The 13721-nt window shown below is 37.8% G+C and overlaps 1 protein-coding gene across 7 annotated transcripts in view; it reads right to left on the bottom strand.

The window, feature by feature from the left end:
• Nucleotides 1-969: 969 nt before the first annotated feature.
• The window catches only part of cntnap5l (contactin associated protein family member 5 like), a 75812-nt gene continuing 63060 nt past the window's right edge, over nt 970-13721 (bottom strand). For 3 of the 7 annotated variants that reach the window (XM_048172957.1, XM_048172956.1, XM_048172955.1), the window contains exons 15-24: nt 13413-13540; nt 13070-13240; nt 12443-12661; nt 10911-11147; nt 9770-10003; nt 6393-6526; nt 6065-6152; nt 2711-2917; nt 2509-2583; nt 970-2148 (exon numbers count right to left, since the gene is read on the bottom strand). In XM_048172957.1, coding sequence (XP_048028914.1) covers nt 1952-2148; nt 2509-2583; nt 2711-2917; nt 6065-6152; nt 6393-6526; nt 9770-10003; nt 10911-11147; nt 12443-12661; nt 13070-13240; nt 13413-13540 — 1690 coding nt within the window. In that variant the 3' untranslated portion in view covers nt 970-1951. Of the gene's footprint in view, nt 2149-2508; nt 2584-2710; nt 2918-5244; nt 5972-6064; nt 6153-6392; nt 6527-8567; nt 8736-9769; nt 10004-10910; nt 11148-12442; nt 12662-13069; nt 13241-13412; nt 13541-13721 lie in introns of those variants that run through there. The other 4 variants (XR_007182174.1, XM_048172959.1, XM_048172960.1 and 1 more) reach the window with 4 other exon arrangements.

Here is a 13721-nt window from a genome sequence, read left to right as displayed (position 1 = left end):
TATATGGCACGTTATTTCACCAGGTTCTATTACATGGATACAGAAAATTAGCATACTACACACAGTACAAACACGATATACTGCAGAATTTATAAGAGTAGTATGGCAATACTCTAGGACCCTGTTTCCACCTGGTATTAAGATGAGTTTTGGTCGATCGGATCACAAGTAGACAATGCTAAATACAGGTGTAAAAAAGCGTTTTCCACTTCCAGAGGTAGTCGAAAATGCATTCGACCGGATTGCTTTCATAGTGGAAACGATCATGTGATCGAATGCATTCAAACAGCTGCAAATGATCGACTACTCTCTACCTACTGTCCTAACGTGTAAACATTATGGGAAGTGCGCTAGCCAGACGGGTTTTAAAATTTGTTGGCTGAAGACACAAGTTTGGTTTGAAGACGAAAAATGTACCACGCACAATGTTCTCGCACCATTCTTGATTTCGTTCGGTGTGGTCTTGCAGTTATCAAAGCAGAAACGAAAGCTAATGCTCTCTGTATGTTTTTCCGTCTTCTCCGGGCATGTTCATATGTAAATTGCTAGATCGAAAGATCTGAAAAAGCCCATACATTTACTCGCCCATAGGACAGAAGTGGTTAAAAGTGGACAAAAGAGACGGTTTAAATACCAGGTGTAAACGGGTATGTGTCTCTCTTGTCTACTTGTGATCCAATCGACCAAAATGCATCTTATACCAGGTGGAAACAAGGCCTATGGCTCAACAAAATGGATAGCCATTTTGAGAGTTTCAGGACAGTTGCCAGAAGTGTCACTTGCTATATTTGTCAGTGACAAATTTTATAATTTTTGTGCTGGAGTCTATAGATATCTGAACTACTGGTCTGTCTTTGCAAGCTAAAACAATCCTTACTGCCATGATTGCACTATTCCATTGCCATACACACATTCATTTTTGCATAAATATACCAAAACCAGTTCAATAGGTCATCTGCACTCATAAGCTCTTAGAAAGCTCCATTTATTAAATATAATTATGAAATGTATGTACACCATTCATTTACAATAGTCATATAGAAAAAAAAAAACAGCCATAGAATTCATTCCCAATAGAAAGCAAGTGTTTCTGTGTTGTTGTTTTTCTAGTCCGGAGATATAATGCACTTTAATAAGGACGACATTTCATTCCAGGAGCACATTGGGTACGCTCAGTTGCGAGACCGGCTCGATTACGGTGGGAAAGAGAATTAAACTGCCTGAATCTGCCCGGCCCATGGGAATCGGGATACACACAAATGACTCATATTCCATCCCTCAGCCGCCGCTGATATATTCTTATAGTCCTTTGGTGGTTAATCCAAGCCTTTAGTGGCTCCTTGCACCAGTCAATAGTTTCAACATCAAATGCGAGGTTGTCGGATGCGGACGCCTTTAATCTTTTGTTTTTTTTGGACACGTTGAGCGATGATCGATCCTTTAAAAACAACGTCTGGGAAGGTCCACCGCCCTGCCACAAAACCATTCTCTCAGAACGGTGTCCGCTGGGGTTTCAGTCCATTAGCTTAAGCCCACTCTATATGCGGGCTATGAGACAGACAGGTTTGAGCAGGCACACTGGATAAAGACAATTCCGAGTGATGCTTCAGGCCTCCTGCTGTGCTGTTTGTTTGGAAAGTGTGTGTGCTATGCATGTAAAACCTATTATTATGCCTGTAAAATAACAATATACAGCTCCGTCATCATTCAGGAGGCCCGCACACACACCACTTTCACATAAGCTTTACTCTCTTCATAGAAAATAAGCAAACAAACAAAAACGTCTCTGTTTTCTCTCCTGTGTCCCAGCCTGTAAAAGTGGCTGTTTAGTCATTGCTGACCTCTGATTGGCTGCTCAGCCTGCAGTGTAGATTATACAGTGCGGTGGGGTTGTTAGCATGTACACTGGCGACAGGCTACTCGATTAAAGGCCAAGCACGACACTGAGAGGTCAGATGTAGTATTCTTTGCTGTCGTGGTTGGGTTTGTGCAAGTCCAGTGCAGCCCGGTATGGTGGATGCTCCATACTGGGGCAGTGCGTCTTCCCGGTGATTCCAGAGGGTGCTGGAGTCCGTCGATGTCGGTATAGGAAGCGGATGATAACGGCCAACGCACAGAGGGTGATGAACACTACTGCAGCCACTACTCCTGTTTATTAGATAAATGTGCAAATTAGTGTTGCATGTGCTTCCTTTAAATGGATGCACGAAAACATGCTAAATATTAAATTTTTATACTGATTCACTTCCTAAAAAGTGGTTTGAATGAAGTGGTGTGGGTTTGGATCTCATAAATATATCATGAGTAAAAAATGGAAGATGTATTAATATATTGATCATTCTGCAATGCAGTGCTGCAGTGGTACAAATGAGAACAGCATAAAATAAAACTTATGATAATACACTAAAGATGTATGAGGCTGTACAGTTTCATTTCTGAGGATGGTCTATTATCTGGGTATCATTCTGAAAAGTTTTTCCCAGAGCACAATATCATGGGGATCTATACCTCCGATTAGTGCCAAGTCATTTTGATCTGCCTTTTTCATTGGGTCTTTGCCTCTGTCTGATTTTGCTGAGTCATCTGTAAGCAGAGAACGAGAGCGAGAGAAAGACAAAGGACTGGCTTTTGTGATTCTTTTCAGTAGGCTGAAAAATACTGTCATCTTTGAGTCTCTTTGCAGTGTGGAAACATTTAAAGAATCATTTACCTGACCGTGTGTGCGTATTGCTCAAAGTGCTGGACACCGTCCCACAACTTGATGCTTCCAGACGGCCGATAACAGTAACTAACGGGCTTTGGCTGTTTTGCAGGGCTGCCTTCAGTGGGGTAGCCTGATTAAACTGGACGGAGGACAAGCAGCCAATAAACCCTCTCAATCCAGCCTGGACCAGTTCCTTATCAGTGATGTCATGACCTGAAATGGGAAAAAGGGTTCCACTTTATATTAGGTTTCCTAAAAGGATTAGTTTACCCCAAAGTGAAAATTCTGTCATCATTTACTCACCCTCATTTCGTTCTTACGGGTACAAGACTTTCGTTCTTCTTGGGAACACAAATTAAGATATTTTTTATGAATGAATGCTGTCAGATTTCATTCTATTGGCTGCCTTTGCAACTTCCACTTTGACGCTTCAAAAACTTCATAAAGATATCGGAAAACTAATCCATATGAATTGAGTGGTTTAGGCCAAGAGAGCTTCCGGAAGAGGTTTGTTCTCGCGGGTGTAGCAGGTTAGGTTGAGCTTCTGCTTATGTTCGCTGATCAATGTTTACATGCGATTAAAAGACTAAATTAAATCTGTTCATCATAACAAGCGAATGATTCTCTTCGGAAAATTTGGACTAAACCACTCAATTCATATGGATTGGTTTTCTGATCTCTTGGAAGTGGAAGTGAAAGTGGAAGTTGCACAGGCAGTCAATGGAAGGAAATCTGATAACATTCTGTCATCAAAAATATCGCAATTCGTCTTCCGAAAAAGAACAAAGTCTTACGGGTATGGAACGACTTGAGGGTGAGTAATTTCTGACTTTCAAGAATTTTCATTTTGGGATGAACTAACCCTTTACTACTATGTACTTACATCAAAAAATATGTAAAAGGTACTTATTGTGCTCATATTGTATTGCAGAACACATGTGCTGCTATTGAGGTGGGATATGGGTAAGGTTATATAATATACATAACTATGTTCTCAGTGGTGTATAAAGACCTTACATAATGAACTGTTATGTTTTTATTACCTTAGAACGAGCCATTTATATCTACATACACACCCCTCCATGTCAAGTCGTCATTTTGCGGCGGCATGTTTCTACAGCATCCCTAAACGGACAAACACTCTACAGAGTGCATTTCATCACTATGTTGTTTTTCTTCTAAATCGTTCATGTTCATGAGGCAGCTTGCATCGTCACTACATTGAATATGCACAATGTAGTAGTAGTAGTCGTCTGGTTTATTAGAAGCAGAGACCGTTCTTTGTTAGAAAAAAGAAGAAACCTCATTGCTTGACTGGCTAATGTACTCTCTACTGTCTCAGACGATCACATCTTTGACTTGTGCCGGCCAGACGGCCACCGTAGCGTCACTATTTTGCTTCGAAAGGGAGGGGTGACCTGCCGAGACTGTCCTCCTCCAAAAAACAACCCTATAGGTCGTTTTTTCAAGCACCTTATTACGACATGTAACGTTTTAAAGTCATACGCCCTCTAGCTGGCGTAAGTGTAAGTGTTGTGTTACATCTGTCGTCATGAAATGCCGTATGACCGTCGTGACCAATCAAAATGTGTGTTCATTTAAATGCAATGTGTGGACTTTTTACACGGCCCCTTACCCGCCATTTGTCCTATTTCCATTTAGCAAAACTCATTTTTTTTATTAATGACTACACCTACCCCAACCCTAAACCTACCCTTAGTAATTTATAGTGCATACCACTTTATGAGCACGTGTTCCCACGATCACATGATTGCATATTGTTGTATATTGCAATGCTCTACCAATTAAGCTATGCGAAACCTGAAATATGAGACAGATAAAAGGGTACAATTCATTAAAATGAAAGAGTTTTGTTGTCGATAGTGGCACAACTTTAGTAAACGCTCCAATGGGTCATATTTCAGGGAAGCGACAAACGACCTATATGGGCGTATTGGTTGGAGGACATGTTGGAGCTGGCGATGGTTGCATTTCGCAACCTCACCGCTAGATGCTGCTAAAATTTACACACTGCACCTTTAAGGGTGGGTTAAGGTGTAAGGGATGGGTCAACTGCAATTATAAAAGTAATTACAGAAATTAATCACAGATGTAATTACATGCAAGTATTTTTTAAAATATAAGTACAGTGTAAAAACATGTATGTGCACAATAAGTGCATTGTATCAAATGATTAATTTAAATGTAAGTACACAGTAGTTAAGGCCAACTAATATAAAGTGGGATCGGAAAAGAATTGAGCAACTGAACTAAAATTGCGTGTAATATTAACATGTTAAAATACATTCTGCTATCCTAGTTTAATATGCAAACACACTGCAATTCAAAAATTAGGTTTGGTAAGATGTTTTTAAGAGAAATCTCTTAAATTCACCAAGGCTGAATTTATTTCATCAAATAAAACAATATAATATAATAATTTAAAATAACATTTCATATTTTAAAATGTAATTTTTTCCTGTAAATTTTCAGCATCATTACTCCAGTCTTCAGTGTCACATGATCCTCCAGAAATCATTCTAATATGCTGGTTTGTTGCTCAAAAAACCTTATTATTATCAATGTTGAAAATGTTGTAATATTTTTAATATTTTTGTGGAAATTGTGATAAATTTTTTTCAGGATTCTTTGATAAATATTTGGTGTGAAATTTGCCTGAATAATGGGAGACAAGAAGAGACATTTTTTTTTGCAATTCTATTTAGTGACATCAGTGGCATAAAAATAATGCATTTTACCTTTAACTGAATTCAAATGTTAAACTGTTTATGAAACCACTCATCAGCATTCATTTTAAAAGGAGCATACTGTAGAATTACACAAGTAACCCTAATCTTCTTTTTAAAAAGCTATTATATTACACAAGTCACCTTTTTAGTGTCTAAAAAGCCTTTCTAAAATAGAATAAATCAGTGCATTCAGTGCTGGTTCCTTTTCCATTTTGCATCGGTAATGACTAATACGTTTAAAAAGAGTTTGTTGTAGTTGTGTGAGTGCTTTATTGCTAATTTGTCTTAATTGTTCTCTTGCCTCTGTCAAAGCGCTAAGGGTTCATGCCACTTCAAGACTCTCCTTATTTGTTATCAGGTAAAAAGAAACTGTCTCCTAGGCAACACTGAGAAATTCCATTTGGCTTTCACTTGGCAACTCACCTGTGACGGCGCTGTCAAAAGTGTGCACACCATACCTCTGCCTCCCAACCCAGACAACCACCCACCCTTTCCTAACCTGTCTGGATTCAAACACCTGACGCCACAGCAGTGAAATAGAAATGTGTGAAACGGCGCACAAGGAACATGAAGAAATAGAGTCCTCTTCAAAAGCCTGTCAGCGACTCACCTTGGATTCTCCCCAGAATCACTGACCTCACCGGGCTGAGAGCAGAGCCAGGAGACAGGCTGTACTGCTGGGTTACTGTGCTGTCAATCTGGAAGGGCACAGATATTATGGCAGATAATGTCTAAAAGACTTATACCAGTATTAAGTTTAAATCAGTCATGGAAAGCATAAATCTCAGGTCATTGTGACATACTTTTAAAAAAATTTTGATGTTACAAGAAATAACTTCAGATAAGTTATCAGACAGAAGGAGGTCAAGTAAAACGTCTTTGGAAATCATATATTGGCCATTGTGTTAACACCTGCTGCTATGGAGACAAAGACTCACCTGGACAAGGAGTTCCTGTCCCTTTCGATTGATTTTGACCCAGTGGAACCGTCCGTCTGCTAGACTGGCTGACTTTGGGCTGAATGTTTCTGTTCTTTTTTCTTTGTTCAACAAGTATCGTATTTGCAGGCTGCCTGGGAAATCAGAGTAAAAGCTATTGACTTAAAGTCATAAGATATTTGTTTGATACAATGAATGCCAGGTTGTAGCATGACAAGAAAGAAAAATGCTTTAAATTTCAACAGAGATAAGTAATGGGTTGCAAATAAACTCCAACAGGGTGTTCAAGACCTCAATGTAAAGTGTTTTTGTTTCAACATGAAGGGGGTTGTGATAATGACACATGGCTACTTACCAAAGAAATAAATGAATAGATAAGAAATATTAATTTGAGTTTTATTGTTTTAGTCATTTTATTATTATGGAAATAAAAGATGTGCGGATATGACAAACATTACACTAGCAGTTAAGTAGGAAATTATTTGTTTAGGACAATGTCAGCTATACTGTTCATTGATCATGATGTAAGGAATAATTGATGACGGGCCGTTGAATTCTTAGAAAATAATGCACACCCAAGGTGGTAATGTGGTCACGACGCAAAGAATTCAATGGCCTTTGAAGTCAATTATTCCGCTTATGGTTATGGTTACCACATCTCAAGACACTGTTCCGATGTTGAATTTCAAGACATTTGTCAGGTTTTTGTCCTAAATTCGTCAGAGCAGCGCTGACAAAATGTTTCTGTGCGTGTGTGTGTCTGTACTATACAGTACATGTGTACCTTTGAAAGAGAGAGAGAGAAAGAGAGCTTGCGCTTTCAGGACTAAATAAAACGGATTTTGTGGCAAAAAACATGACAATAATTTGTCTTTTTCATCCTATTGTTTACTATATTTATTTGCTTAGTCGGTGTGGGTTTTGTTTCTCTTGTGGTTGTAGGCTGTAGGACCTACTGAAATCATTTGGCGAAGTGATATGGAACTGTAATGCGGTCAAAACCTGCCGTTAGAACGTTGGTCAACCAATCAGATCTGAGCATTCAACAGCCCCATAGTATAAATATATTTGACCACAGATCACTGCAATTGACTAATCAGAATCAAGTATCGCAGAAAGCCATGTAATTTCTCATACACAAAAGAAATTAATAGCACCTTTTAAAAATATGTTTAAATTTACCATTTAAAGGTTTTAGGTTAGTACGATTTTTTTTTTTTTAAAGAAATTAATACTTTTATTCAGCAAGGATACATCGAATTAATCAAAAATGACAGTAAAACATTTACAATGATACAAAGGATTTCAATTGCAAATAAATGATGTTCTTTTAAACTATTCATCAAAGAATCCTAAAAAAATCTATCATGAGTTCCAAAAAAAAAAAAAAAAAAAAAAAATTAAGCAGCACGATTGTTTTTAACATTGATAATAATAAGAAATGTTACATGAGCAACATATCAGAATAATTTCTGAAGGATCATGTGACACCAAAGACTGAAGTAATGATGCTGAAAATTCAAACACACAGTCATTACAGGAATAAATTACTTATAATAAATAAATATATTCAAATAAATATATTCAAATAAAAAACTTCTTTTAAAATGTAATATTTCAGAACATTTCAGTTTTGTATTTTTTCGATCAAATAAATGCAGCCTTGGTGAGCATAGACTTCTTTCAAAAACATTTTAAAAAATCTTACCGACCCCAAACTTTTGAACAGTAGTGTACTGTACATGTGATGAAGCCTCCACTAATATCTGTGGCCTAAATTAAGAGGTTTTCTTATAGAGCGAGATCAACAAATGACTGAGTGCAACTTTAAGGTGCAATCTGTAGTTACCAAATAGGAAATAAAACACACTACTCTTTAGTTAATTAAGTAATAATTATGTAATTTCACTGCAATTAACAATTTGAGAAATATGAATGCTTGAACATGTTTAACAGTCATTTGGGATAACAGGACCAAACAAGTCTCTGCAATTATCTCTGCACTGGAAAAAATACTCATGTGAATTATCATTTCTTTTGTAGGTGGAACAAGACTAACCCCATCCACTAGTTCTCCCTTCTCTGTCATTAAGTATTCTTTATAGCCTTTATAGCTTGCTTCCTAGCTTTAATTCATTGATTTTCATGTCGAGTCTTTCCTTAAGCATACTTTCCTTCTGTTCTGCATTTCCTGCTCCCCGCCTCAGTACTTCTTTCTTTTTACCACCTTTCTCCCTTTTTTATGCCTTCATGTCAAAGATTGATGTGCATTGCTATCTGCTGTGCAAGACATGTTAGCCAGTCATGTGTTCTCTTGATGAGATGGTGACAAATTATTTTCTGCTAAATGGAAAAAACAGAGAGGTGTGAAAGTGTAGTGTAAATGGTGATGAGAAACAATGGTTGCAAGACCCTTCAATTTAGAGGCCATGTGTGGGTGTAACTGAGTAGGAAAAAGAATGTCTGCATATGATGCGCTTTAAAGGGTTAGTTCAGCCAAAAATGAAATTTCTGTCATTACTCACCCTCATGCTGTTCCACACCCGTAAGACCTTCGTTCATCTTTGGAACACAAATTAAGATATTTTTAATGAAATCCAAGAGGTTTTTTTTTTTATCCCCCATAGAAAGCAACGTAATTACTGTCATTCAAGGTTGTGCGTTAAAGACATTGTTAAAATAGTCAATGTTTCCAGGTTCTGCGTCAGAAATTCTCGTCGATTCATAACATTGAACCACTGTAGTCATGTTGACTATTTTAACAATATCTTTACTACTTTTCTGGACCTTGAATAACGGTAATTACATTGCTTTATATGGAGGATAAAAAAAATAACTTCTTAATTTGTGCTCCGAAGATAAACAAAGGTCTTACGGGTTTGGAACGGCATGAGGGTGAGTACTTAATGACAGAAATTTCATTTTTGGGTGAACTAACCCTTTAATGGGTATGTGTTGCCAGGTTGTAAGAGTATGTGCCAGCAAAAAAGGTGCAGGGTGTGAAATTGAAGACCTCCCAAACCTGAACAAATTCTTTCCTTGACTACTTTTAGGACTAAAGGAAAAATTCTGCATAACTAAAATTTCATTTCTGAAGTTCAAAGAAAGACAGATATTGCATATATATACTACCGTTCAAAATGTTTTTCACAGGAATAAATTATATGTATGTATACACACACAAATAAATTGTATTTTCTGGTTGCTCTTTTCTAGTCAATGAAATCAGAGAATGTCTAAGCTGGAAAAAGGACAAAATGCATAAAATTACTGCTATTTATTGTCCTTTTTTTGAGTCTGATACAGGTTTGGAACAATATGAAAATGAGCAAATGATGACTCTTCCCCAAGTTTTAGAGTAACGTATGACTTGGTACCGTTTGATGATAGCATTACAGCCATATAGTGCTGGTCAAGAGTGTGAGCTGTCAGGATCAAGGCAGGCACGTGATGCGTCAAGAACCCAAACGACACTTTCTCTTGAGATTTGGTAACTTCTGCATCATGGAAGCGGGCCGGTGATCTTCTGGCTTCCTCATTCAATATTCCGGAAAATGGCTCCTGGAGAGTGTACAAGACTGAAGATCCACTTTCAAAGGAGGCTGCTAGAGCTGTGATGGACACAGAGAGACAAAGAAGTCCCTGGTGAACTTCACTGAGAACATCAGCATCATCATCTCTATGCAAATTCAGATTGTGCGCAAAAGCAATGAACTCCACGTCTCATCTGTCATTATTAGAGCTATAAAAAAAACAACAAAATTAGCATTGTTTCCTCCCCAACCACAGCTGAGACTGTGGCGGAGAGGTGTCTTACTGATTCTTTCTGTCTCTTCTCATTTTCTGGTCATCTATTCTAGTTAGCAGTAAACAGCCGTGGCTTGAGCGGACCCGTTTTGACATCACATTGTGAAGAAACAAAGCCATTACATCACTAATCTGACTGACAGGCTGCTGGATGGGTATGAGGCAGAGGAATGGCTGCTGTAATTAAATTCCATTTGTCAGTTAAAGCTTTTCTGCCAAGGGCTGTCAGCCCAGCCTCAAGGAATTCAAGGTGAATATGCCATCAAGGGCATGTTGTCATCCACCGGCAGCCGACCCCCCTGATCTAATAGAAAACGAAAAGTTGTCTGAAATGAATGACATTTCCATAGAATATATAGCGGGTGGACTTTTATACCTGTTGTACACATTTTTGGTACAAATGTCTCCCATTGTGAGATTCATGCCATATCCAACAGCTCACGGCAAGCCGTGGCTTAAACGGATATTAAATCATCTCATATAGAGCCCTAATTTAATTTCTCTCTGTAGGCTTTGATCTAATTGTGTGATTTTACAGTGTAAATCCAATAAAAACAGTTCCGCCGTCAAGAATGCCAACGTTGTGGCATTTGAAAACTACAAACATCTGGGTTGTGCTTTAGTCCAGAGTGCCAATTTCTTTCAGCTCTTTTTGATTGGTGCAATAAGACCTATGAATGAGAGCTCGCCTGGAGGCCATCGTAACCTCACCTGTTCGGCAGTGTGGCCCATCGAAGGCTGTCTGTGTGCAGTCGCAGGTGTAACTGCTTCTCTCTTCGACACATCTCCCTCCGTTATGGCAGATGCTGTCACTTGTGCAGTGACCCAGGCAGCCTGAATTTACCCCAGGGGTGGTCTTTGCTCGCTCATAAAGGTCAAGGGTAACCCCATTAATGGTGAGGGCACGTAAGCAGCCCAGAAAGCCCCTCTGCCTAGAAGCCGTTCCTCCTAATGGGGAGATTATAGTGATTAATTGTCTTAGCCAATTTATAAAGCCAAGCCCTTTGAAGTTGATAATAGTGTCATTCTCAGGAAACGATGCCATTTGGGTACTATATGTGTCCCGAACACTTACTACTGACATTTAGTCTTATTATTTGATAGTTTTACTCAATTTAGTGTGTAAACAGCAAAGGGACAATTAAATGAAATATGTGATTAAAATTAAATAAATTAATCTAAATTCTGGCAGATTTGCATTTTCATATACATCATCATTACACTTTTAAAAGTAAAAATTGTAGCAAAATTTTGTTTTTACTGACATGAAAATATCATGCCTTCATACAGACTTTTCTAAAATGCCTTATTTGTCTTTGTAGGTTATCAAACTCTCTAAATAATGGTTTGAGGGAGTATTTAAGGAAGTGACTATGGAAGCTTGTTTCTGCCATGAAATAAAAAATAAAGTCAATTCTGAATTTTTTTTTTTCAGAATTGCGAGACATAAACTCACAATTGTGTGATCTAAAGTCAGAATTGCGAATTATAAAGTGAGAACTGTGAGATATAAACTCGCAATTGCGTGTTATAATGTCCAGTTGTGAGGGAAAAAAGACTTTGCGAGATATAAACTCACAATTCTGAAAAAAAGTCAGTCAATTCTGACTTTATAAGATGCAATTGAGTGAGTTTATATCACAATTCTAAGAAAAAAGTCAGAATTGCGAGTTATAAAGTCAGAATTGCGTGATAAAAACACAATTGCGAGAAAAAAGTCAGAATTGCGACTTTATATCTCACAATTCTGACTTCATAACATGCAATTCTGACTTTATATCATGCAATTCTGACTATCTAATGCAATTCTGACTTTATAACTCGCGATTGTGAGTTTAAATCTCGCAGTTCAGAGAAAAAAAAAAAATTCAGAATTGTGAGATTAAAATCGCAATTACCTTTTACGTTTTTTATTTAGTGGCGGAAACAAGCTTCCGTAACTGACAACATAACATCTGACCACATTTTTAACAGAGGTAAGTTTACTAATAAATATTGTTCATAGCATAAAACAAGAATTCTGACTGTAAATAATGAGGAGTAGTGTAATGGTATTTTTTGCACTGATCTTCAACCCTGTAACATTTAACAATGCCATGGTTTCTGACTTGAAATATGATCACAGATTCCTTTTATGAAAACGATCTCAATTTTCTCTGTTCCCAGGGGTATTCTTAGCTAAAGTACACTCAATGTTATTATAACATTACTAGTGACATTTGCTTAATTGCATATTTACGCACCCACAAAGAGTTGACTGCTGAGCTGAAGACGATAGGGTCTTTCAGACGGTGCTTCGGTTAGCTCCAGTGGCAGCGAGTCAACCTGCAGAGAAGCTTCTTTCACATTTCGCTCTGCACGAATATAATGCCACTGACGATCATTTAAGACTACAGGTGATCGAATGGTAAGAATTACTGGTCCATCCCCAAGATCAAAGGTGAAGTTCATTGTAGAAGGAGCTGAGAATGACAAAAAAGTGGTATGTTTATCTCACACTTTGTGGTTTAAATAAAAGTATGACAATGGAGTTCACTGAAAGTTCATTAAATGTACTTCTTCTAAAGAAGTGCTCAGAGGCTCTTTCACAAAACTTATTTTTAGGTCAGACGCACCCAATACCAGTGCATTTCCCTTCAAGCATATATTATCTGAAATGAACTGTTATGTTTTTGTCTTGCTTTTAAGTTAAAATATCAAATACATAAATAAATATACTTAATTCAGCATATATTTTCTATAAACAAGTTGTTTTTCTTATGCAATTTTGCTTCAAGTAAATGTACATTTATTATTTAGATATGTTCTTGGAAAAGAAGAATAAGAAAAATTATGTTTTTTTTACAAGTGATATTTGACCAAGCACTCACAACTAAGTTCTAGCCTTATGAAGTCTCTGACACCCAGATTCTCCAAGAAGACTCCTGAGAGAGCACTAGTTTTGAAAAAGAGTGAAATATCGACGCTCAGTTCGGCTTGCAGGGTGGGGAAGTGCAGATAGGAGGATTCCTGGTAAAAAGATGCAGAGTTCCAGAAAAATCCTGTAGCAGAGGGACAGGCAAGAAAGCACACAGCGTGTTGAAAAACAAATTGTGCACTGAATTCGATAAAAAAGGGTCCATCTCTTTTGCATTTTGAAATATGAAAATATATTCAGTAGAGAGCTGTATTACCCCCCATTCCCCTTTTAAATTTGGTAAACAAAACACCCACGGTCGCCATAGCAATGCAGCGGTCCAATTTGAAGCTCAGCCTGTGAGTTTGTCCGGTTTGTGTCTCCGATGGCGATCTCACTAAGGGGTAAATGGTCTTTGTAAGACAGCACACCAGTATCATTTGCCCTGCAGGAGGAGAAAGAGAATGTGCAAGAGGAGAAGCAATGAGTGAAAGACCAGTAGAGAGTCTTCTTAATCTCTCTCTGAGGTAGACAATTGCCCTCCGAGGAGTGTGTATGCTTCACTTGTTGCTTAAAAAATGGTAATACTTGCCCTATGGCAAGCGTTTTGCTTGTCTCGGTCACTT

Source organism: Megalobrama amblycephala, linkage group LG21 (genome assembly GCF_018812025.1).
Source record: "Megalobrama amblycephala isolate DHTTF-2021 linkage group LG21, ASM1881202v1, whole genome shotgun sequence".
NCBI classification, from domain to species: domain Eukaryota; kingdom Metazoa; phylum Chordata; class Actinopteri; order Cypriniformes; family Xenocyprididae; genus Megalobrama; species Megalobrama amblycephala.
Note: the sequence above shows the minus strand (reverse complement) of the source record. Positions and strands in the feature narration are given on the sequence as shown.